Below are 23,173 nucleotides of genomic sequence, written 5' to 3' on the forward strand. Positions count from 1 at the left end.
TTGTGTTGGTTTAGATTTGCCTCAAAGTACAACGTTAGAATAGTATCATACATGGGTTAAATGCAGTAGCTATGTAAATATTTAAATATCCCAATGCAATTCATTAGATGATCAAACAAATGAGTAACTAACAAGTGAGCAGTAATCTCCACCTGCCTTTGAAGCTTTATTTGACAAAGGACATTGTGTGGGAAACATATTTAATCATATTTAACTGTTAGATATCAGTTAATCGCAGCTGTGAGAGGCTGACGTCCTTGTCAACGTCATGCTGACATTCGTCTTGTGTACACATCAAAAATAGCTCAAACTCTTCACCCGTCTTCACTTCCTGCAAACTGATAGAGAGAGGCAGAACAATTCAACTTTTCTTTGTCGGAGAGTTGTCAAATGGATCGTCTCTGATATTCAATACCTGCATCGTAACCAGTGTTGGGCTAGTTACTCAAAGAATGTAATATATTACTCATTACTAGTTACTCCTTTCAGAAGTCCAGCAATTAGGCCATTTAATGACAGATCCAATAGAACGTGAAAGTATTTGGACACTTAAGTCACACTTAAAATGTTATGTCATTAACGAACAAGAAACATAAACACCTTTTTCAAAGAAAAGCAAAAAAAGTGTTTAAAATAAGTTTAAGCTTTTTAATATTTATTTCAGTTAGGGTTTATACAGGGTTATTATTATAGTTAACTAAAACTAAAAACAAAACAACAAAAAAACGTAACTGAAATACATATTAAAAAGCTTAAACTTTTTATTTTTCTATGTCATATTTTTAGTTTAACTTGATGCAATAAAAAAACTAAAAGTAAAATAAAGATGAATAAAAACTATATAGACATATATTTTTTTAAACTACTAAAAAATGACAAAAACGCAATAAAACTTTACCTAAAATTTAAAGTAAAATAAAAACTAAAATGAAGTTAAAATGAAAACTAACAAAATAATAAAACTATAATAGTAACTTTCTAGTATTTGTTTCTTTAAAAAAAGAAAAGAAACAGCACATGCACTCCAATTAAAAAAAAATGTTTGTTCGATTTTACAGTGTAAAACAATAATATACTGTTCAAAATCTTGGACACTTTTTGTTATTAAACTTTGTGAAACGTGCTCATATGTTAATATGATTAACTTATGCATTCACAAAAAATGACCTCAAGCTGTTAAAAAATAACAGAAATTGGAAAGCGACTTGGTTTGATATTATGCATCTAATGCGATCAAGTGTCTAATTACATTTTGGAGCCACTATGTACACAGTTTAAAATACTTTTCAATTCAATAAATCGTTTGTGGGCATCTGCATATTTGAAGGAACATGTATTTTGCAGAATAAAGATTGACAGTCTTATCAGAGAAATGCATATCATTTAGTTGAATAGCGTCTCTCTGTCAAATACTCTAGACAAAACAGCTCTGTAACAACACAAGATACGTCTTATTAATTACTAAAATTACATAATAGGAATCCAAGCACAGGTGTGCAATACCAGTCCACCCACTATACATGCAACACAGAGTCTGGGCTTTCCCTATTCATTTCCAGTACAGTACATTTCAATGAATACATTTAAAAACAGAAAAAAAGAATTTATGCTGTGATTTGTCTTTCTGACACCATATTTAAGGATGTAAAATCATAAAAGTCTTTTTTTATCACATATTTATCAGTATTTTCACTACCGGTCAGAAGTTTGGAATAATTAAGAATTTTGTTGTTGAAAGAAGTCTCTTCTGCTCACCGAGGCTGCATTTATTTGACTGTAAAAACAATAATCGTGAAATACTGATATACAGCATTATTTGAAATAAAATTCTTTTGTAACATTATAAATGTCTTTATTTGGATCAATTTAATGCATTCTTGCTGAATAAAATTAATTTCTTTTTTTTTTTTTTATGTAAAAAAATCTGAAATATATTTATGTAAATATATTTTGACCATCAATGTTACCAATATAATTGGCCATTTTTGTGTATTTTAATATATATTTCAAAAATATTCAATATCTAAAAAAAATATGTATTTTTGCCTTATGGGTTCTAATATAATATTTAAAAAGTATCTCATTAAGCAACATGCTAACTTCAAAATGTGAGTCAATTGTGAGTTAATCACACTAAATATTCCATTCTGTTTAGAAGGCAATTGCTTATGTAAAATAAATAAACAGTGTACAGTAGCATCAACATGTTTTTGCATTGTTTTTCAACCTATACCATTTAACCCTGAAACATTTTTAATATCATTGCAAAAAACATGTTAAGCTAGAGAAATTGCATGTTCATTGCAAATCATTAACAGCACACCAAACTTAATTGATACTACAAAAATATTAATAATGCACTGATATTACACCTGACAGCTCTACTTTTGACATCAGTGAAAAAAGAGAGTTCTTTTGAGTTCTTAAGTTCAGTGGTAACCTTTTGAAATTTAAATGTAAAACAAAATAATAACAATAATAATAAACCAGAAATGTTTAATTTTTTTTGCAGAGTCACTGAGTCATCCACCAGGATCTTCGCACACAACAAAGATCACCGTTTAAAAACAGCTGGAATGCTGCGAGGTTAAATGACGAAGCAAAACCCGACTCACCTCCACCTGATGTTACATCACATCAGACACACCGGATAAGGAGCTGTTTCAAAAGTGTAATGCAATCCATGCAATTTGTCTTTGGAATCCGAGTCATGTGGCGGTTCTTCAACAGGTTTAGTGAGTTTGACGCGGTGAGGTCATCATATTAAATTTAGTATAAAAATCCCCATGCTCGTCCATTCAGCACACAGCGGATAGTGGAAACAAACAGCAGCCCAAAGCAAGACTGACGACTAGACCTACACTACGACAGTCAAAGCGTCTCTGGTAAAATCACTTTTGAACATTTTATAATAAAATGCTTCACCAATACTGCTCATTTGTCTGCTATAGGCTAAAAATTCTAATGCATCATTTTATAACTGCATCAAAATATGCAAGAGTGATGAGCCATTTATACCCTTAAGTTACCAAGGTGTCCCTTTGAGGGTATTAACCCAGTGACAAGCTAAAGGCAAAAGGACATTTTTCCTGAGAACGAATCTAGATGATTGCTGGAAGCATTTGTGATTGTTAAGTTCCTTCACTGCAAGCACTTTATTGGTGCAGTATGAAGAGAACAGACATTTAAACTGCAGATTAGGATTGTTTGATTTGGATTTATCCATTGCTCTGTGTTTAATCTCCAGAGAGAGATGAAGGGGAAGATGTTGGCCGTGTTGGCTCTGGTTCTTCTGGTGTCCAGTGCGAGTGAGGGACGGATTCTCAGTAAATGTGAGCTGAAGTCCCAGCTCCAGGCAGCTCTGGGAGGAAAGGTGCCTGGAACTGTCACTAATAGGCCTGTAGATGTGACTGCAGTTGTGCCTGAAAATGTGACTTCAAGTGTGCCTGGAAATACTGCAAATTTGACCCTCATCGCCCAAAGTAAGTGTTGCAAGGGTACACTCTGTCAGTTGACAACTAGTACTGGTACAAATGTAAGCCAAGAGTGTTTCTGTCTTTCTTTCAGTCGTTTGTACTGTGGAGCGTGTGTCGAAGTTCAACACCGGCCTGGTCACCACCATCCGAGAGGACTCCAGACCTCCAGTGAGACCCCCAGTGAGACCCCCTATCAGACCACCACAACGACCCAATGAAAGACCAGGCGGAAGACCCGGTCGTCCCGGTGGAAGACCAAGGGGAAAGAGATCCCACGTTGCGGCACAACTCAGGCGCCCAGCTAGATTGTCTGATGACAGTTCCGAGAGTTCCGAGGAGAATTCCAGAGAAAGGCAGCGTCTCGCCACGAAACTGTTTGGAATCTTCCAGCTGAGCGACCGCGTGGCCTGTGATTCCGGATCCGGCAAGAGTTTGAACATCTGCCGCATGAAATGCAGCGGTGAGTCACGTGACTGGTTACAAAAGTGATTATAAACAGAATAGATTGAACCCGATCTCATGAGAAAACGTAACTAATTTACAAGGTGTTGATGTCGTATAAATTCATACAATGCACAAAGCTTCACCCCTAAACCTAACTGTAGGCAGACTGTACGAAGACGTACGAATGAGATTGTACAAATTCATACAAATTAGCCACCAATTTGTCAAAACACAAAATAGTTACATACAGTGTTGAGTAGTAACCATAAACTGTATAAAAACATGGACGTAGTGTCCGTGACGTCACCCGTAGACTTCCAACGAGCGTTTTGAAGCCTAAAGTAGGCGGAGCCAGCCGTCGCCATCTTGGCAGCGCGTCACCGCGCGTCACTCCCGGATAATCGAAAATGGGCAAAAAGGCGGGAGCTGGTTGCTGAAGCCACGCCCACCTAGCTCGACGGTGGTGACAGCAGCGGCAATCCACCTGTCACTCAAGTGGCCACACCCTTAATTATGCAGAACTTTAAGGCTTAATATAATTTAAACGGATGAGTTATAAAAAAATTCACCCCCCTCACAGTTGTCATGAAGGGCAAAATTAGCTATATAGACCAAAATAATTTTTTTAACCAGGCTGTAAACATGTTTTTTTCTGCTGTAAAGTTGGGCATTTTAACAAGGGGAGTCTATGGGATTGACTCCCTTTTGCAGCCAGCCTCTAGCGGCCAGTTGATGAATTACAGTTTAAGTCACTTCCTTGTTGGCTTCACGAGAGAGAGCGGGAGGCTGCCGCTCGGTAGTAACCGATTACAAGGTTACAAAAATGTAGTAGCTACATGTAATAAATGTAGTAAATGAAATTTTAAAATACTCAGACTACAGTTACTTTTTTATTGATTACATGATTACATATTATTCACATGGTCGCATGACATGCTGGTAAACAGGGATAATATTTCATATTTTTTATTAAGTGTTTTATTGACTGATGTCCTTTTAAAAAGATTTATTTTAATTTTCATTATTATGATTTAATTAATTAGCTTTTCATTTACTAGCGCACATTGCTAGTCTTGATGTGAACAATTAAACCGTGCAAGTTAATCTGCTGAAAAAAAATTTTGTCTTGGTAATCTTTAATCAAAATCTGAACATTTGCTTCCGCTCTGGAATTGCATTCCTTCTCTGATGACCTCAGTTTGATGGCTTGGGCAGAATATCCTTAAACACACCCCTCCAACCGTTAGGTTGCTATGAGTGAGAGATGAGAGGAGGAGCACTAAAACCACGCCCTCTCCTCAATATTCCGTTTCAGATGGAAATACGTCACTACACTGAAATAAAGTTGGCAGCAACTTCCGGTTCACGCGGACTTTAAATTCACAAACAGATCATACAAAGACTGATGAATGGCACTGTACAGATTAGCCACCAATTCATAATTAAAAAAACCAAAGTGAATACCTTATACAAAATAGCACATCACACAGTTTCATCGCAATTTCATAATCATAGTACAAATCAAATTTAAGTGACATCTAATTTTTTCCAACATAAATTTTCTCTTCCAAAGCTCTGATTGATGATGACATCAGGGATGACATCACATGCCTTAAGACCCTGCTGGACAGCGCAAGGAATGCGTAAGTCGTCATCTTCAGTCCCGCTAATCACATGATCCCCATCTACGCTCCCATTGGTAGTCACCACATTCTGTCACTGCTCATTTGCATGACTCTGTTGAGGTCAGATCAGTTTTGGAGCATTGCCGATGACCACTGTCAATACAATGTAATTGTAAATGGCCAAAAGTCTTCATTGTAAAACACATAAATATTACTAAAAGCAACTAAACAAGTGTATTTTTCTCATAATTAACCAATGTCAGTTAACCACATTCATAAATAGTAATATTCCTGTTCCTGTTTTCTTACAGCACTGTTTCAGCCTTGGCTTCTCTGCCCAAGAAAAAGTAAGTCAAACAATTAAAAGATGGCATGAGTCTAGAGAAATACTGATTAGAACTATATTTATATTTTATTCAATACCCGAAAGGCTTAAGGAAATACATTTCAAAGTGAAAAATATACAAAATATATTTTGGACAATATAAATAAAAAATGGCCAAAAATATAAAAAATACATGATGAAATAGAAGTAACTAAAACTTATTGAAAAAATATTTCTGTAAATAATATTAGCAATATATTTATAACTGCAGCAATAAGCTTTGCGAGATGTAACCCTTCTTTCACCACATTGTGTTTATTGTCTTTTAGGCCACACATAATTCTTTCTGTGAACGAGTGCCGCAACGTCAATCCTGCGCAGTACTTTGCTGAGTGTCCCTGAAACATTCAGCGTTTCTTCAGCGTACCTGGAAGATGTTCTCAAAATAGCCACAGTTATGCTGCATGTATCTCATACATGCATACCTCAGAATGCAAATAAAAATTATATATAAAAAAAAATACACCTGTCTAAGTCTGTCTTTACAACAAAAACAACAAACAAATCAGTGTTTGCATTAATGAAAGGTAGAAGCATGTTCGTTTGTGTCTAGCTACCACAAGGCAAATGTTTTACCGTCCAAGAAGTCAGGATTTAGCTGGTTTGTATGGTCCAGTTAACCTCTGCTGGTAGATGTAACTACCCCATCTGTCTGCAAAGAGCATCTTTCTCCACCGACAGCCATTCAAGAAGTAGCCGTGTATTCTCATAAAATTATTTTTAGAACATTTAAATCACAGATACATTGTTAGTAGATGTTTCATTCATTTTTTTAGAGAGCTCAAACCATTTATTTTTGCCGCTATTTTATGTCCGATTTTTCCTCTGTTTGTGCACCTGCCCTCAGACCCAATGAATCACAATCAACTCTGTTTAACCAATTCCATTGTGTCCTTCTATTACCAGGGACGTATTATATTACATATATTACACAAGCAAATTAATGATATTGACCATGTTATCTGCTTTGTATGCTCTTTGGAACATTAAAAAATTTAATAATATATTCAAATATAGAATATAAAAATATATTATTTATTGAATATATCTTAAATAAAAAATATAAATTAAATAAATTGCATGCATATATAATAAAATAACATTTTAAAAGGATAGTGATGGCATATTCACAAGAATATGATGAATAATCCTTGAAATTGTGCTTTAAAATGATTGTGTGTCCTTTTATCTAATTTATTATTTGTCCTGTGCCATGTGACGTTCACATTTACATGTTGAAACAACAACACACAAAGGCCAAAGCAAGCATTTTTGAGCAAACCAAGTATTTGTGTGCTATTTGAATACACTCAAATGAGCCCTCGCAGTGTAGCTCAGAGATTTGGATTGGGATGCTGACCGAAATGGAGAAAATTTCCACCCATTGACCTTAATCAGTCACATATGGCAATAAGCGTGTCTTAAACAGAAATGTTCAAAGTGTTATGATACTACCATAAACTCAAAGATGCATAAAAAAGAAGTTACCTGAGAACAAACTCATCTGGTATGATAATGCAGAAGATCATGTTTGATATGAATACATTTCATTGCATAACTCATAATTGCTAAATGATGCTTTAGTTAGACCAAAACCATTGCGCACTTCAGATCCACCCAAACAAAACAGAGTAAAGACTCGAGGCTTTAGAGAGTCACAGCAGTGCTATTAGACGAGCAGTGGGCTCTAGATGAAGACAAGTGTGGTATTCAGCTATTTGAATTGGAAATGCTGCTGTATGAGTGTGTGGGTGTTTGTGTGTGTTGCAGAACATCATGATCTAAAGACAAACAGAGCTCAAAGGCTCAAGCATCAAAACATCAGCTTCACATCACTCCACTCCACTCAGCTGGAAACCACTGGAGATAAATAGTGCAAATAAATAAAAACAAAGGTGACAACCTGAGCATTTGCAATCGGAGCAATGACATCTCAGGAATATGATCTCCTCGTAATGATGGGATGGACCAACAGCGCAGGTGGAGGTCAGCCCAACATATATAAGATGGACCACAGTACAGAAAAACACTGAAGCTGGAGAAGATTCTCCAACTGTGCAGGATCAGCACTAAAATACTAAAGATATTTTTATTTCCCCCAATCAAAGCTACTAATTCATGAATATGCAATTATTGAATACTTGTAATCTGTTATTGGCTCTGCTTGAAGATGCAATCAAGCTGGATTAACTGAACACATTTAATTTCCAGATTTCCAAACAGAGAGAGATGAAGAGCGTAAACCCAGTGAAGATGTTGGCGGCTTTTGCTCTGGCACTGCTGGTGTCCAGTGTGACTGAGGGACGGATCGTGAATAAATGTGAGCTGAAGGCCCAGCTGGATGCCGCTCAGTTTCAGCAGATCACCGTCATGGAAGAGACAATAACCGTGAACAGTCTCATCACCAGACGTGAGTTATTGTTCTTCAGCTTCTCCCTCCATCTTCAGGAAGCCAAATTGCACTGTTATGTGCAGAAATTACCCTCATCTATGTCTTTCTTCCTTTCTGAGGCAGTTGTCTGCAAGGCCAGCAGCTCAGCCTTCAACACCAGCTTTGTCAAAAACACCACGGTCCACAATAAGGAGATGAAGCCATCACAAGCCCCACCTCAAGCTGCATCCCAAGTTCCACCTAAGGCTTCATCATCTGGAGCTCCACCTCAAGCTCCAGCTGGAGCTCCATCACGTAGAGGTCCACCTCAGGCTCCATCATCTCGGCTTCCACCTCAGGCTCCAGCTGGAGCTCCACCTAAGCCCCATGCACATGCTCCCACTAAAGGACCCCAGGGCTCCGGCCACGAGACGCAGCCAAACACAGCCACCAAAGTTGTCAGGCACCTGTACGGTGTGTTTCAGCTCAGTGATCAGTGGGCCTGTGATTCCGGCATGAACCCATCTCTCAATGTCTGCAACATGACCTGTTCTGGTGAGTGTTTTTAATTTCTGCACTGAAAAATTCAAAGAGCAAGGGAGCACTGTGAATGTTTAAAAACAAAGAAAAGAGCTCTGAGCTCTTTTTCTCCATTGCACACAAGCTTTGACAGACGATGACATCACTGATGACATCTCCTGCCTGAAGACCCTGATGAACATCACGTAAGTACACAGCAAACTCATGCTTATTTTAGTTTAGTGAATGCTATTTTAATACATAAATTCAAAGGAGGATATGATTTTCTTGATGTTAGTTTGGCATGATAACACAAACGTGTTTACGCTTTAATTAGAATGTTTGAAAAATGAAACATTACATGCAAAAGTACTACATCTGTCTTATTTCTTTACAGGAAAGCTAAACCCAAAGAGATCCCCACTGCTGTAAAGAAGATGTAAGTTTTACAAAATCATAAATATATATTGAAAAAAAAAAATATATATATATAATCTACATGTGACAATCAGGCCTGAAGGTTCACAGTGTGACTGTCCTCTGTGTTGTTACAGTGTGGAGATGATGATGGTGAAGGAGTGTCACTCTGTCGTTTCCCCGAACTACTTTGCTGACTGTGTTTAATACACACAGAGCTGCATTACTTACACTCACACACCACTCTGATGCTTTCCATGGCAACTGTCTTTGATTGAATGGTAATGAGGTCATTATGATGGTGGCGGGAGTTTAAACAAGACTCTGAATAGAGGGAGTTTGTGCATTAAGACACTTTAGTTTATTACTGTAATATTGTGAATGTTTAAACTTCTGTCTAAGCATATATCACTGTGTATAAACATATATGATTGTGCTGCTTCTGAGGGCTTTTAAATACTGTCACTTTATCATAAAAACTACATAAAAAAACAGCTCCAAGTTTTCTTTCTTCTCCTTATTATATTAAAGGTCCCATATTTTACACCTTTCTGGAGTTTTATTTTAGGTTTTGATGTCCTTAAGAATATATATTTGCGGTATAAGTACCAAAAACCATCTCAATATATTTTTACAGCTGCTCTCTCAGGAGCTCTGCTGAGAACAGGTCGAGTTTGGCCTGTCTAATTAATATTCATGAGCCTCTCTTCTGATTGGCCTGTTGTTTTCTGAGTGACGCACGGCCGGGCCAACCACAGGTAACTAGGGTCAGCCGACGTCACAGCGCTAGCTGGAGGAAGCAAAACAAAGGGGAAACTGGAGGGTCTCACGACTATGTCATGTATGAAATAATGTCTGTGTGCATTTGTATAAAACAACAAACTGACGATTTATATATAATCATTTGTAATTGTATATACATTGTTGTGATTAATTGTGGCTGGAACAATAATGTAGCTGTAAAAATAGTTTGCATTTTACTGTGGACTGACTGTTTTGAAACTTATATGGTAGTTACATAGCACCTAGACCTCAGTTATCGTGAAAAAAGCCAGGAAATTTCAGTTTTGACAATATGGGACCTTTAAAATTAAAAAGCCACAAGATGCCACAAATTTTCATATATATATATATATGCCTTATAAACAAGTACTAAAACAAATAATATAAAAAGTGTTGAACTAGAGAACTGAACTAGTTATTCTAAGTTTTAGTTTAGCCAGCTGTAACAATCTGTATTCTATGTATTTTAGAAGCATACTTTCCCCATGCAATACTTTTGAACATAATTATGATGGAAAAAATATAACTTTATTGGTTGCTGATATATTGATATGGTGTGGAAACTTTAATTTTTAAAAATCCTTTTATATCATGCATACAAACTACCAAACTAATGATCAAATACTGTAAATAAATGATTTACAATTTGCAATATTTTTTTAAAGAGAATGGACAGAATAGTTTATGTAAAACTGCACATATTTTATAAAAAATATATTAAATAATTATCATATGGTAATTATATATTTTAATAAATATAAATATTTTATTTTTGATAAATATGAATATTTATCTTACTACACGTTGATTTGTTGTTGGAGATACAGATGAATGAGAGTCTTCAAATGTTCCTCAGTCTTCACTTTCTTCAGTACTGTGACCCGTCAGACTTATATATGTTTGAGTCGCCTCCACCTGCAGCTGCACCTGTGCTTTTGGATCATCCCATAATTAATGCTGAGATTAATATATGTTTCTAATCTAGTTTTGGTTCCTCCCAAGGTTTCTTCATCATCCACCCAAACCAAGTCTTTTTAGACATTATATTCTGCAATGCCGCTTTGGATCAGCATGTATTGTGAAAAGCATGCAAATAACACTTACAACTTACATTTTCATCTTTCCCAGTAAAACACCATCGTTCCTACATAAGCTTGCAAGTTGCATGAAACTTTGACACACTAATGTAAGCTGCAAATCATCTAGTGTGACAATGCAAAAGATCAAGTCTGATTTGTATTGTCTTATTTGGATAATTCTTAATTACTAAATGATCCTTAAATCAGGTTGTCTGAACTAATTTTCTTGACTAAAACCATTACGAGTTTCTAGAAACTGCTATTTAAATGTCAGTGCCTTGCCCAAAAAGCACTTTTGCACAGAAGCATTTATTCTTTACAAGGAATTGTCATTTTCACCCTGCCAACAGATCCACCTGAAAACAAAACAGTGAGGATTTAAAGCTTTAAAGAGTGATTTCTGACCTCTGTTATCTGCTGCAGACATGCCACATCAGCTTCAGAATCACTCACAGCTGGAAATTATTTCAAAAATACAAGCTAAAATGACCTGAATGGCACATTCACAACAAACATGGGCTGTTTTTTTAAAAACATTTTTAAAATGTTTGAATAAGGATTTGCCCAGCGTGCCCAAGATGTTTGGTTTGGGGGGATGAAGACACCAGGAGGTTGTCTAAAATTCAGCAGGGAGAGCCCATCCTCCTCTGACACGAATTCAGCCAAAAAATTAATCTCAGAATTAATTGTAGGAGGAACCAAAAGCACAGGTGCAGCTGCAGGTGGAGGCGACTCTAACATATATAAGTCTGACGGGTCACAGTACTGAAGACATTTGAAGACTCTCATTCATCTGTATCTCCAACAACAAAAACGTCGAGTAAGACTCATTTATGGTCCTTAATAATATGGTTCTTCCAGCTGATTTAATGCAAGTTATGTGTTCAAAATGGTTGAATATGGCTTGCTAGTCACTCTGAACATGCAACAAATCTAAACTTTTGGGGTCTGTAAGATTTTTTGAAAGAAGTCATTTTTGCTCACTAAGGCTGCATTTATTTGATTAAAAATACAGTAAAAACTTTAATATTGTGAAATATTACTAAAATTTAAAGGAAAGGTTTTTTATGTGAATATATATTAAAATGTAATTTATTCCTGTGATCAAAGCTGAATTTTCAGCATCATTTCTCCAGTCTTCAGTGTCACATGATTCTTCAGAAATCATTCTAATATGCTAATTTGCTGCTCAAGAAACATTTGTGTTTATTATCAAAGCTGAAAACAGTTGTGCTGCTTCATATTTTTGTGTAAACCAACTTTTTTACTGATGAATACAAAGCGCAAAATAAAAGTATTTCCTTGAAATAGAAATCTTTACTGTCACTATACTGTCACTTTTGATACAATTTAATACATATTTTCTAAAGATGACGTCACAGATTACATCGCCTGCCTGAATATCATTATTAGCAGCATGTAAGTACACAGACTATGGACACTGCATTGCATACTGAATGATCTAGACGTAATTTCATAGTTACTGGCTTTTTATATTTTCATTTTTTAAAAGTTTAATGTACATTTATAACACTATACTTTGGGTTTTATTACCCTGGCATTAAATTACATAAAACTAGTGTTCTAGTGTTTCTAATGCAAGGGGTGACGGCAAATTTGAAGTCTTTCTCTCTTCTTACCAGTAGGCTATAATCAATCCTTGGATATTTTTTTCCCTCTTATTTAAAGTCATAGTAACCAACTGAAACGTTCAAAATTTGGTGTAGTGTCCATTCAACATTATACGTTTACACAACTATGATGACTTACACTTAAAAAAGTGAAAATGGTTTCATTCATAACGTGATGTTTCCTTTCTTCACAGTAAACCTAGACCCAAAAGCAACATCACTCTTCCACTTGTAACGTAAGTTGAAAACAATCAATTTATGACTGTTTATAACTTCATATATGCAAAAAGTGTCTGCACACGATTGCATCAAAAACAATGCAATTCATATTTTCACATTCATATTTTACATTTACATTTATGCATTTTATCAGTTCTTGCTTTCCCTGGGTTTCAAACCCATGACCGTTGTGCAATACTCTAACTCTTATAATTTTGCAAATTATTTAAAGTCATTAATACTCATAAAATGTAATGAAATATGAAGTAGTTGTGCATTTTAGGTTAGGCACAAATGATGTTTCACTTTGCATATTTATTAATATACTTGTTTACTTCAAATATAACTGCATTACAGGCTTAAGAAGTTAACTTAGGCCTCAATGTTCAAAAGCTCTTGTGTATTACAGGCTGAGCACTATTTTGGTGAAGGCGTGTCACTTTGTGGTTCCCTCTCTGTATTTTGCTGAGTGTCCGAGTGCAACACCAATGAGTGAAACAACACAGTCGCGTGGAACAACACTGTGATTTTACCCTCCTGACCTGCTGTAATACTGTAGATTTGAACCAGTCAACTACAGAATCATATAGACTACCTAACTAACAATACCAGCAGATCAGCTGCATACAGTCACAACAGTCTGATGTTTCCACAGCAACTGCCTTTGATTGAATGGTTCTGATGGTGGTGGGATCTGTGCGAGTTTAAAACATTTAAAGACTTTGAACAGGGGGCGCTTGTGCATTAATAAACTTTATATTATTCCTGTGGTATTGTAGATGTTTGGTGGCATTTCACATTTCTGTCTGCAATTGTAATAAAGCAGTCTCTGTTCATTGAATCTCACTGGGCCGGTGTTGTGTGCATTCATAATACTTTACCTTATTATGAATAAAGTAACTCTTCCATTAGGACTCCACCTTCACTTGATTGTTTTAGTGACTGGAGAAAAAAAAACACATGGAGGACAATCGACGTTGTCAGCTGGCTCTCCAGGTGCATATTCTGTTGTTCTTTTGGATGCACATGAATTAATAAAAATGTTACTTTCCTTAGGGTAGTACCTCTAATATCAGGGCCTAATGTCCAATTTAACACATCCTCTGTGGCGAAGGAGAAACCATGACACAAAATGGGCTAATGGCACAATACGGCTGTGTGCATTGTCCTATTTGCCAAGTTCAAGGGTCTATAAAAAGGACTGTTACTATAAAAAAAAAAAAGTGTTCCAAATTTTCCTTTTGTTAGGGCAGTACATCAAATTTTTAAGGCCTTAGGTCTGCTTTAACGCATACTCTAGTCTATGGCGGCCAAGAAACCACACCGCAAAATGGGCTGATGGTGCAATAGGTGGCTCAGTGTGCATTGTGCTAAGTTTAAAGGTTTCTCGTGCACACACGAAAGTTTGTTTATTTTTGCAAAGGTCCTTTTAGAATAAGCTATTTAATACGGTGCTAAGAATATGTGACCCTGGAGCACAAAACCAGTTTTAAGTCGCTGGGGTACATTTGTAGCAATAGCCAAAAATACATTGTATGGGTCAAAATTATTGATTTTTTAATGCCAAAAATCATTAGGATATTAAGTAAAGATCATGTTCCATGAAGATATTTTGAAATTTCCTACTGTAAATATATTAAAACTTAATTCTTGATTAGTAATATGCATTGCTAAGGACTTCATTTGGACAGAATTAAAGGCGATTTTCTCAATATTTTGATTTTTTGCACCCTCAGATTCCAGATTTTCTAATAGTTGTATCTCGGCCAAATATTGTCCTATCCTAACAAACCATACATCAATGGAAAGCTTATTTATTCAGCTTTCAGATGATGCATACATCTCAATTTCGAAAAATTGACTCTTATGACTGGTTTTGTGATCCAGGGTCACATATTGTGTGAAGAAACCCAAAATGCATTTAACCTGCATTTTTGCATAATGAAAAAGTGCACCTTGAATTCATTCAGTCATGTTTGACAATCACTGAAAAATCCCTAAACAGCTGCCATGAAAACACACTTTTTGCATGATAAATTTATTTTCATTAAATTCTTATTCTATTACAGAAAACTAAATAGGGGCAAAAATCTGGAAATGCAAGACTCTGGAGGCAGTTTGGGTTCAAAAACAGACGGAACGCAACTAAATTAAATAGAATATGGGGTATGTTTTGTGCTAAAAGTGGCTTATATTGTGTTATTTATAGGTGTAATTATGTGGCTTAATTTGAAGCTGACAAGGATGACAAGACAACACCGCCGAGGATGTTCACTACGGGCCAGTTTCAGTAGAGGAAGACGAACTATAACACAACAATCAGCTCAGCGCCCTCTGCTGGTCCAGTGAACCTGTGAGCTCCGCCTCTGCCTTACTTGTCAAATGGGTGTTCTTTCACTTTGCCGTCTGTTTTAAACGTATACTCAAAAAGAAATGGGACATTTCAGGTAACATTTTTAGACGGCTACAGGCCACCAAATACAGACACTGTCCCTGGAAAATGGGAACGACTGGCCACTCAAATATCGCCTCACTAGTTCCTCTGAGGGGCTTATCTTTGTGTTGATGGCTTGAGTGAAATAAAAGAGTTTGAGGTTGTTGAATGAGGTTGCAGTATGTAGGTGATTTTATGTCACTTTAGGTTCAGTATGAAATGTTGCAGTTTGGTTTCCGGGTGACACAGCAGGTTCTATAAACAGAGTAAAATACAATAAGGATTTTTCAGATAGTCACACGAGAACACATCAAAAGAGTGTCTCAGGAGGTATCAGCATGTACAGGTTATGTGACACCTCTAGACTACAACAAGAAAGATCTCAACCAGATAAATCAAAAAATTTTCAAGTAGTCAAAGGGTTTCCAGTTTCTTGTGAAGTGTTGAAGAGCAGTGGTTTTCAGTATCCTACACAAATATATCTCATCCATTTTTAAAACTGCACAACATACAGCCAAAACTGCATTTTAGTGTCTTAATTGTAAAAAAAAGTGTGGTCCAGAATATTCGTTTCATATATTAAAACTTAATTCTTGATTAGTAATATGCATTGCTAAGGACTTCATTTGGACAGAATTAAAGGCGATTTTCTCAATATTTTGATTTTTTGCACCCTCAGATTCCAGATTTTCTAATAGTTGTATCTCGGCCAAATATTGTCCTATCCTAACAAACCATACATCAATGGAAAGCTTATTTATTCAGCTTTCAGATGATGCATACATCTCAATTTCGAAAAATTGACTCTTATGACTGGTTTTGTGATCCAGGGTCACATATTGTGTGAAGAAACCCAAAATGCATTTAACCTGCATTTTTGCATAATGAAAAAGTGCACCTTGAATTCATTCAGTCATGTTTGACAATCACTGAAAAATCCCTAAACAGCTGCCATGAAAACACACTTTTTGCATGATAAATTTATTTTCATTAAATTCTTATTCTATTACAGAAAACTAAATAGGGGCAAAAATCTGGAAATGCAAGACTCTGGAGGCAGTTTGGGTTCAAAAACAGACGGAACGCAACTAAATTAAATAGAATATGGGGTATGTTTTGTGCTAAAAGTGGCTTATATTGTGTTATTTATAGGTGTAATTATGTGGCTTAATTTGAAGCTGACAAGGATGACAAGACAACACCGCCGAGGATGTTCACTACGGGCCAGTTTCAGTAGAGGAAGACGAACTATAACACAACAATCAGCTCAGCGCCCTCTGCTGGTCCAGTGAACCTGTGAGCTCCGCCTCTGCCTTACTTGTCAAATGGGTGTTCTTTCACTTTGCCGTCTGTTTTAAACGTATACTCAAAAAGAAATGGGACATTTCAGGTAACATTTTTAGACGGCTACAGGCCACCAAATACAGACACTGTCCCTGGAAAATGGGAACGACTGGCCACTCAAATATCGCCTCACTAGTTCCTCTGAGGGGCTTATCTTTGTGTTGATGGCTTGAGTGAAATAAAAGAGTTTGAGGTTGTTGAATGAGGTTGCAGTATGTAGGTGATTTTATGTCACTTTAGGTTCAGTATGAAATGTTGCAGTTTGGTTTCCGGGTGACACAGCAGGTTCTATAAACAGAGTAAAATACAATAAGGATTTTTCAGATAGTCACACGAGAACACATCAAAAGAGTGTCTCAGGAGGTATCAGCATGTACAGGTTATGTGACACCTCTAGACTACAACAAGAAAGATCTCAACCAGATAAATCAAAAAATTTTCAAGTAGTCAAAGGGTTTCCAGTTTCTTGTGAAGTGTTGAAGAGCAGTGGTTTTCAGTATCCTACACAAATATATCTCATCCATTTTTAAAACTGCACAACATACAGCCAAAACTGCATTTTAGTGTCTTAATTGTAAAAAAAAGTGTGGTCCAGAATATTCGTTTCACATGCCTAAAAGTCTATTTAGTAATATTTAATGATTAAAATAAAGTATTAATAATAATAATAATAATAATGTAATATTTAATAATAAATTTCACCTTTTAACTTCTTACTAAATTATAAATGCAAATGATCCAAATTAATATGGCTTTATCACTTACTTTTGGTTGTGTTCACACAGAAAAATCATTCTTTTGTAAAGTATTTTGTTTTGTTTTGATGGTAACACCCTGTATTCATTGTTTTGTCTTATAATCATTATTTTTTTTATTATTATTATTGTCTGGATTAGCTGAATAATTGTTCCAAGGCAACATTACGTCTTACGGTTGCAAAACCCGTTCTGGTCCTGAATATAAAACGGTGTGTCAGGGATGGTTTTGATTGTGAATTATATAACTTTCATAATCAGGTAATCAAAAAAGCACTGCATTGCATTGTTTTAAACTGGCTTGACAGAAGTTGGGTCCACCCTGAAAACTGATCCTCCCAAAGAAAAAACTGTCAGGATTTAGTGATCTGGTGCAGCAAAAAAAAGATGACCTGAATAGTTGCTAACCAGCTTACTTAATAGTAAGATACAGAATTTCATTTAATGAGAAACATTATATGTTTATATGTTTCACAAACACAAACTCCAACAGCAACATAGCATAACTAACACAGTTATCTCACCATGAAAACAACTGCAGTTATTGCACAGTAACTGCAGCCTTTTTGGTTTTGCAGTGAATCTGCTATGAATCTGCTAAAAAAAAATTTAAGATATCAAGCCCTAAATTCAATTAAATTCAATACAAGATTCAATTCATTTTGCTATAAGCCAACTACAAACAGAAAATAGTGCTTTATAACTCCCCAAGGGTTAGGGAGGATGAGAAAGAAACCTTGGGAGGAACCAAAATTCAGCAGGGAGAGCCCATCTTCTTCCAGTTGACACATGTTTTTTTTTTAAAAAACATTGACAAAATATCAATAATGGTAGGATGAATCAAAAGCAAAGGTGCAGCTGCAGGTGGAGGCGACTCAAACATATATAAGTCTGATGGATCACATACAGAAGACAGTGAAGTCTGAGGAACATTTGAAGACTCTCATTCATCTTTATCTCCAACAACAGAACATCTGGTGAGAGATTTATATATATTAGCAATTATATTATTGCTAAATCAAATGTGTTTGTATTCAGCTTAATTGTGTTTTGTTGATATTTTATGATTTATGCATTCGGTTCTAATGGACATTTTTAATGTTTGCAAGATCATATACCTCAAATAATGTTACCTTTTATTTCCTAATTTATCATATATTGATTTGTCAGCCTGAACTCATTAAAATAGTGATTTGTTCTTGGATTTATTTCAAGATATACACAAAGGAATTACGCATCAAAATGTCAAATATGCATCTCAAATGTAAAACGGTTAACCAAAAAATGTGTGTTTAACTTCCTGTGTTTAATCTCCAGATATCAGAGATGGAGAGCGTTCTTCCAGTGAAGCTGTCGGTGTTGGCTCTGGTTCTGCTGGTGTTCAGTACGTGTGAGGCCCAACAGCCCCTCTTTCCACCTTTTAGGCCGCATCCAAGACCTACAGTCAGGCCAGTTCCTATCTTCACCACAGCCTCCACAACAAAGCCAACCTCAAGACCCACCACAAAAAGTCTGACCTACACCACAACCTCCGCCAAAACCTCTACTACAACCTCAACTTCCACCACAATCCCTACTACAACCTCCACAGAAACATCAACCACAAGCCCCACCACAACCTCCACTAAAACCGCGACCTCAAGTCCCATTGCAAACTCTTTAACCTCAAGCTCCACCTTCTCCTCAACCACAAGACCCAGCACAATCTCCACCTCAAGCCCCCCCACCACCTCCACCACAAGACCCAGCACAGCCCCCCCACCACAAGACCCAGCACAACCTCCACCTCAAGCCCCCCCACCACCTCCACCACAAGACCCAGAAGACCCAGCACCTCAAGCCCCCCCACCACCTCCACCACAAGACCCAGCACAACCTCCACCTCAAGCCCCCCCACCACCTCCACCACAAGACCCAGCACAACCTCCACCTCAAGCCCCCCCACCACCTCCACCACAAGACCCAGCACAACCTCCACCTCAAGCCCCCCCACCACCTCCACCACAAGACCCAGCACAACCTCCACCTCAAGCCCCCCCACCACCTCCACCACAAGACCCAGCACAACCTCCACCTCAAGCCCTCCCACCACCTCCACCACAAGACCCAGCACAACCTCCACCTCAAGCCCTCCCACCACCTCCACCACAAGACCCAGCACAACCTCCACCTCAAGCCCTCCCACCACCTCCACCACAAGACCCAGCACAACCTCCACCTCAAGCCCCCCCACCACCTCCACCACAAGACCCAGCACAACCTCCACCTCAAGCCCTCCCACCACCTCCACCACAAGACCCAGCACAACCTCCACCTCAAGCCCCCCCACCACCTCCACCACAAGACCCAGCACAACCTCCACCTCAAGCCCTCCCACCACCTCCACCACAAGACCCAGCACAACCTCCACCTCAAGCCCCCCCACCACCTCCACCACAAGACCCAGCACAACCTCCACCTCAAGCCCTCCCACCACCTCCACCACAAGACCCAGCACAACCTCCACCTCAAGCCCCCCCACCACCTCCACCACAAGACCCAGCACAACCTCCACCTCAAGCCCTCCCACCACCTCCACCACAAGACCCAGCACAACCTCCACCTCAAGCCCCCCCACCACCTCCACCACAAGACCCAGCACAACCTCCACCTCAAGCCCTCCCACCACCTCCACCACAAGACCCAGCACAACCTCCACCTCAAGCCCCCCCACCACCTCCACCACAAGACCCAGCACAACCTCCACCTCAAGCCCTCCCACCACCTCCACCACAAGACCCAGCACAACCTCCACCTCAAGCCCCCCCACCACCTCCACCACAAGACCCAGCACAACCTCCACCTCAAGCCCTCCCACCACCTCCACCACAAGACCCAGCACAACCTCCACCTCAAGCCCCCCCACCACCTCCACCACAAGACCCAGCACAACCTCCACCTCAAGCCCTCCCACCACCTCCACCACAAGACCCAGCACAACCTCCACCTCAAGCCCCCCCACCACCTCCACCACAAGACCCAGCACAACCTCCACCTCAAGCCCTCCCACCACCTCCACCACAAGACCCAGCACAACCTCCACCTCAAGCCCCCCCACCACCTCCACCACAAGACCCAGCACAACCTCCACCTCAAGCCCTCCCACCACCTCCACCACAAGACCCAGCACAACCTCCACCTCAAGCCCCCCCACCACCTCCACCACAAGACCCAGCACAACCTCCACCTCAAGCCCTCCCACCACCTCCACCACAAGACCCAGCACAACCTCCACCTCAAGCCCCCCCACCACCTCCACCACAAGACCCAGCACAACCTCCACCTCAAGCCCTCCCACCACCTCCACCACAAGACCCAGCACAACCTCCACCTCAAGCCCCCCCACCACCTCCACCACAAGACCCAGCACAACCTCCACCTCAAGCCCTCCCACCACCTCCACCACAAGACCCAGCACAACCTCCACCTCACAAACCCCCCCACAAACCTCCCCACAAACCTCACCCTATCTTCCACGATTAAGTTCCACCAAAGGCTCCAGAACAATCTTAACTTCAAGACCCATCTCAGTCTCCAACCGTACCTCACCTGCTGGAGAATAAAATAAACCAATAGTAATTCATGAATGGTGAATGGGCTCATATCATACACTGTATTTTATTTATATATTCCTCCTCCCCTCTTCTCTTACATAATCATATGGTATGTTGAAATCTTCTGATTGTATAGTAGTTTGTTTCATGTTTCATTCCATTTCAATAAATGCAGAGTAAAATTTAAGACATTTGCCTTTTTCTATAAAACTCAAATATGTAACTTCACAAATTATAACAATACAGTGAAACACAAAATCACAAAATATGAGAGGACAGTGGATCTCATTCAGTGCATTTGCACATATATGTATGTAAAAAATTATGTATGAACATTCTCATTCAGAATTTATGATTCATAAATAATTTTACACTAAAACGTTTACAATAAAATAAATCCATGTATATGCAAGAACCACATACTCCTGATGACAAAGCACTTTGTTCAGCCACTTTGACATACAATACATATCATTAGAAATGGAACAAGTGACTCAACTACTAAACTATTTCTGAGTAATAATAAATTAAATAAATGCCATCACAAATGCAGCCTGAAGAGGTGTACGCACACTTCAGACAAATGAGAGGTCCAAACACAATCGCGTATGGCTGTATAAAAACTGAAAATGGCACATTTCCTTTACTCAAAGATCTTGCTGTGTATGCTCTTGTAACGGAGGCCGGCTGGTAGGTGCTGTGCAGGTAGACCTCACTCCCCTGATCTCAAGAGGTGCACTAGCGACTGACGCTAGGTGCTGAGGTCTTTAGCCACCTTGTTAGTGCACCTGCCTCCCATGCCGGAGACCAGGTTTCGAGTCCCGCTCGGAGCGGGTGTGTGTAGTAGGACCCGGGGGGTTACATTGGTGCCGTGACCCGGATGGCAGTGAGGTTTAGGGGGGTAGGTTTACCTGCACAGTACCTACACTGTAAAAAATGATTCTGAGTTTTAGTCAGGTGGACAAGTAAAATCATGTCCTGTCAACTTTCAGTGTCTCACTACACAATATGATGAGTTATAACAACCTCAACTTGAAGGGAAATGGAAAACTTTAAATAAAGTGCCAGAAACTCTACGTCATGATGACGTACTATTTTAACGAACTTGAGACGCGCCATCCGCCATTTTCTGCACGAGAAGTTGCTGATCATGCAAGAAAAGATGAAGGAGCCCGCGTTTAAACGATTACAGATTGACTTTATGGACTGCAGATAATGGAATGGGTAAGTACCCTGATTTGTGATTTCTATAATGTTAATTTAGGCTTGTTTCGTTGGCGCTCACCGTCCGCGTTTTGATTTCAGGCAATCACATTTTGCGAACTAACGTTAATCGGGAGCCACACGCACTGCCAGGCAAATTCGTGTTTATTCACTTTCAGACGTTCAGACTTGAAATAAACCAATATTTCGGAGTATATGTTACACCATTAACTCCAAACGTTCACTGAATTGAGACATGCTGTGCTGAGAGAACTGATGAATACAAACAGCCTGAGTGTTCTACCGAACTGTTACAGCCGCGGTTCTCGGATCTCCTTTACACTGTGAATTTGGCGAAATGTAAGTTAATAAAAAAAATTAAAACGTACGCCTAAAGTTACTGGAAAATGCGAATGCTATTAGTTATATCAAACACCATTTTTAACATGATGAACATGCAACAACTGTTCAGTGAAAACGTAAATGAAATTTGCTATTTACTATTGTATGCACGTTATAGTTTAAGCTTTATGAGCTGAATCCTCGTTTCTGTAAAAAGCTAATGAAGACTAGTTCAACATATTTATAAGACTTGTAAAACATCTGTAGCACATGTAAGAAACTTTTCCAAGACAACGATGATGGTGATGATTATTATTATTTAACTTAAGTTATGATTACAAATTACTTTATTTGAATGTGTTTGAGCGTATTTTTTTTGTTTGCTTTTTGTGTTTGAGCGTATTTTCATTAGCTAGGACGATAGAAATGACGTCATTAGGTGAGGAGTAAACAATGTACTTGGCCCACTGCCGGGTGTGTGTTCACGGTGTGTGTGTGTGTGTGTGTGTGCACTTTGGATGGGATAAATGCAGAGCACTAATTCCGATTATGG

General features: G+C 38.5%; 4 protein-coding genes across 5 annotated transcripts in view; all 4 read left to right on the forward strand.

The window, feature by feature from the left end:
• The first annotated feature begins 2,816 nt into the window (after nt 1–2,816).
• LOC107746095 (uncharacterized) lies at nt 2,817–6,359 on the forward strand. The gene is made up of 6 exons (XM_016560174.1): nt 2,817–2,885; nt 3,248–3,482; nt 3,568–3,936; nt 5,494–5,563; nt 5,857–5,892; nt 6,200–6,359. Exons 2-6 carry the CDS (start codon nt 3,254–3,256, stop codon nt 6,270–6,272), a joined length of 777 nt encoding a protein of 258 aa, XP_016415660.1. The 5' UTR covers nt 2,817–2,885; nt 3,248–3,253; the 3' UTR covers nt 6,273–6,359.
• Nucleotides 6,360–8,148: 1,789 nt separating this feature from the next.
• Nucleotides 8,149–9,729, forward strand: LOC107746096 (uncharacterized). 2 transcript variants are annotated; one of them, XM_016560176.1, is made up of 6 exons: nt 8,149–8,340; nt 8,446–8,594; nt 8,634–8,856; nt 8,966–9,026; nt 9,218–9,259; nt 9,375–9,729. In XM_016560176.1, exons 1-6 carry the CDS (start codon nt 8,160–8,162, stop codon nt 9,442–9,444), a joined length of 726 nt encoding a protein of 241 aa, XP_016415662.1. In that variant the 5' UTR covers nt 8,149–8,159; the 3' UTR covers nt 9,445–9,729. The 2 variants fall into 2 exon arrangements, with proteins under 2 accessions (XP_016415662.1, XP_016415661.1); XM_016560175.1 differs by having other exon boundaries at nt 8,446–8,856.
• A 9,079-nt stretch (nt 9,730–18,808) lies between these two features.
• LOC107746124 (basic proline-rich protein-like) lies at nt 18,809–21,004 on the forward strand. The gene has a single exon (XM_016560220.1). It carries the CDS (start codon nt 18,809–18,811, stop codon nt 21,002–21,004), a length of 2,196 nt encoding a protein of 731 aa, XP_016415706.1.
• Nucleotides 21,005–22,290: 1,286 nt separating this feature from the next.
• Nucleotides 22,291–23,173, forward strand: part of LOC107746125 (uncharacterized) — a 6,545-nt gene continuing 5,662 nt past the window's right edge. The window contains exon 1 of the mRNA XM_016560221.1: nt 22,291–22,299. Coding sequence (XP_016415707.1) covers nt 22,291–22,299 — 9 coding nt within the window. The remainder of the gene's footprint in view (nt 22,300–23,173) is intronic.

The sequence above is a fragment of the Sinocyclocheilus rhinocerous genome, unplaced genomic scaffold (genome assembly GCF_001515625.1).
Source record: "Sinocyclocheilus rhinocerous isolate Xijiao unplaced genomic scaffold, SAMN03320098_v1.1 scaffold107, whole genome shotgun sequence".
Taxonomy (NCBI): domain Eukaryota; kingdom Metazoa; phylum Chordata; class Actinopteri; order Cypriniformes; family Cyprinidae; genus Sinocyclocheilus; species Sinocyclocheilus rhinocerous.

Coding starts and splice junctions, on each gene's coding strand:
- LOC107746095 (XM_016560174.1), top strand. CDS start 3,254: ATGAAGGGGAAGATGTTGGCCGTGTTGGCTCTGGTTCTTCTGGTGTCC. Junction 3,483..3,567: donor TTTGACCCTCATCGCCCAAA/GTAAGTGTTGCA, acceptor TCTTTCTTTCAG/TCGTTTGTACTGTGGAGCGT. Junction 3,937..5,493: donor CTGCCGCATGAAATGCAGCG/GTGAGTCACGTG, acceptor TCTCTTCCAAAG/CTCTGATTGATGATGACATC.
- LOC107746124 (XM_016560220.1), top strand. CDS start 18,809: ATGGAGAGCGTTCTTCCAGTGAAGCTGTCGGTGTTGGCTCTGGTTCTG.
- LOC107746096 (XM_016560175.1), top strand. CDS start 8,160: ATGAAGAGCGTAAACCCAGTGAAGATGTTGGCGGCTTTTGCTCTGGCA. Junction 8,341..8,445: donor GAACAGTCTCATCACCAGAC/GTGAGTTATTGT, acceptor TTTCTGAGGCAG/TTGTCTGCAAGGCCAGCAGC. Junction 9,260..9,374: donor CCCACTGCTGTAAAGAAGAT/GTAAGTTTTACA, acceptor GTGTTGTTACAG/TGTGGAGATGATGATGGTGA.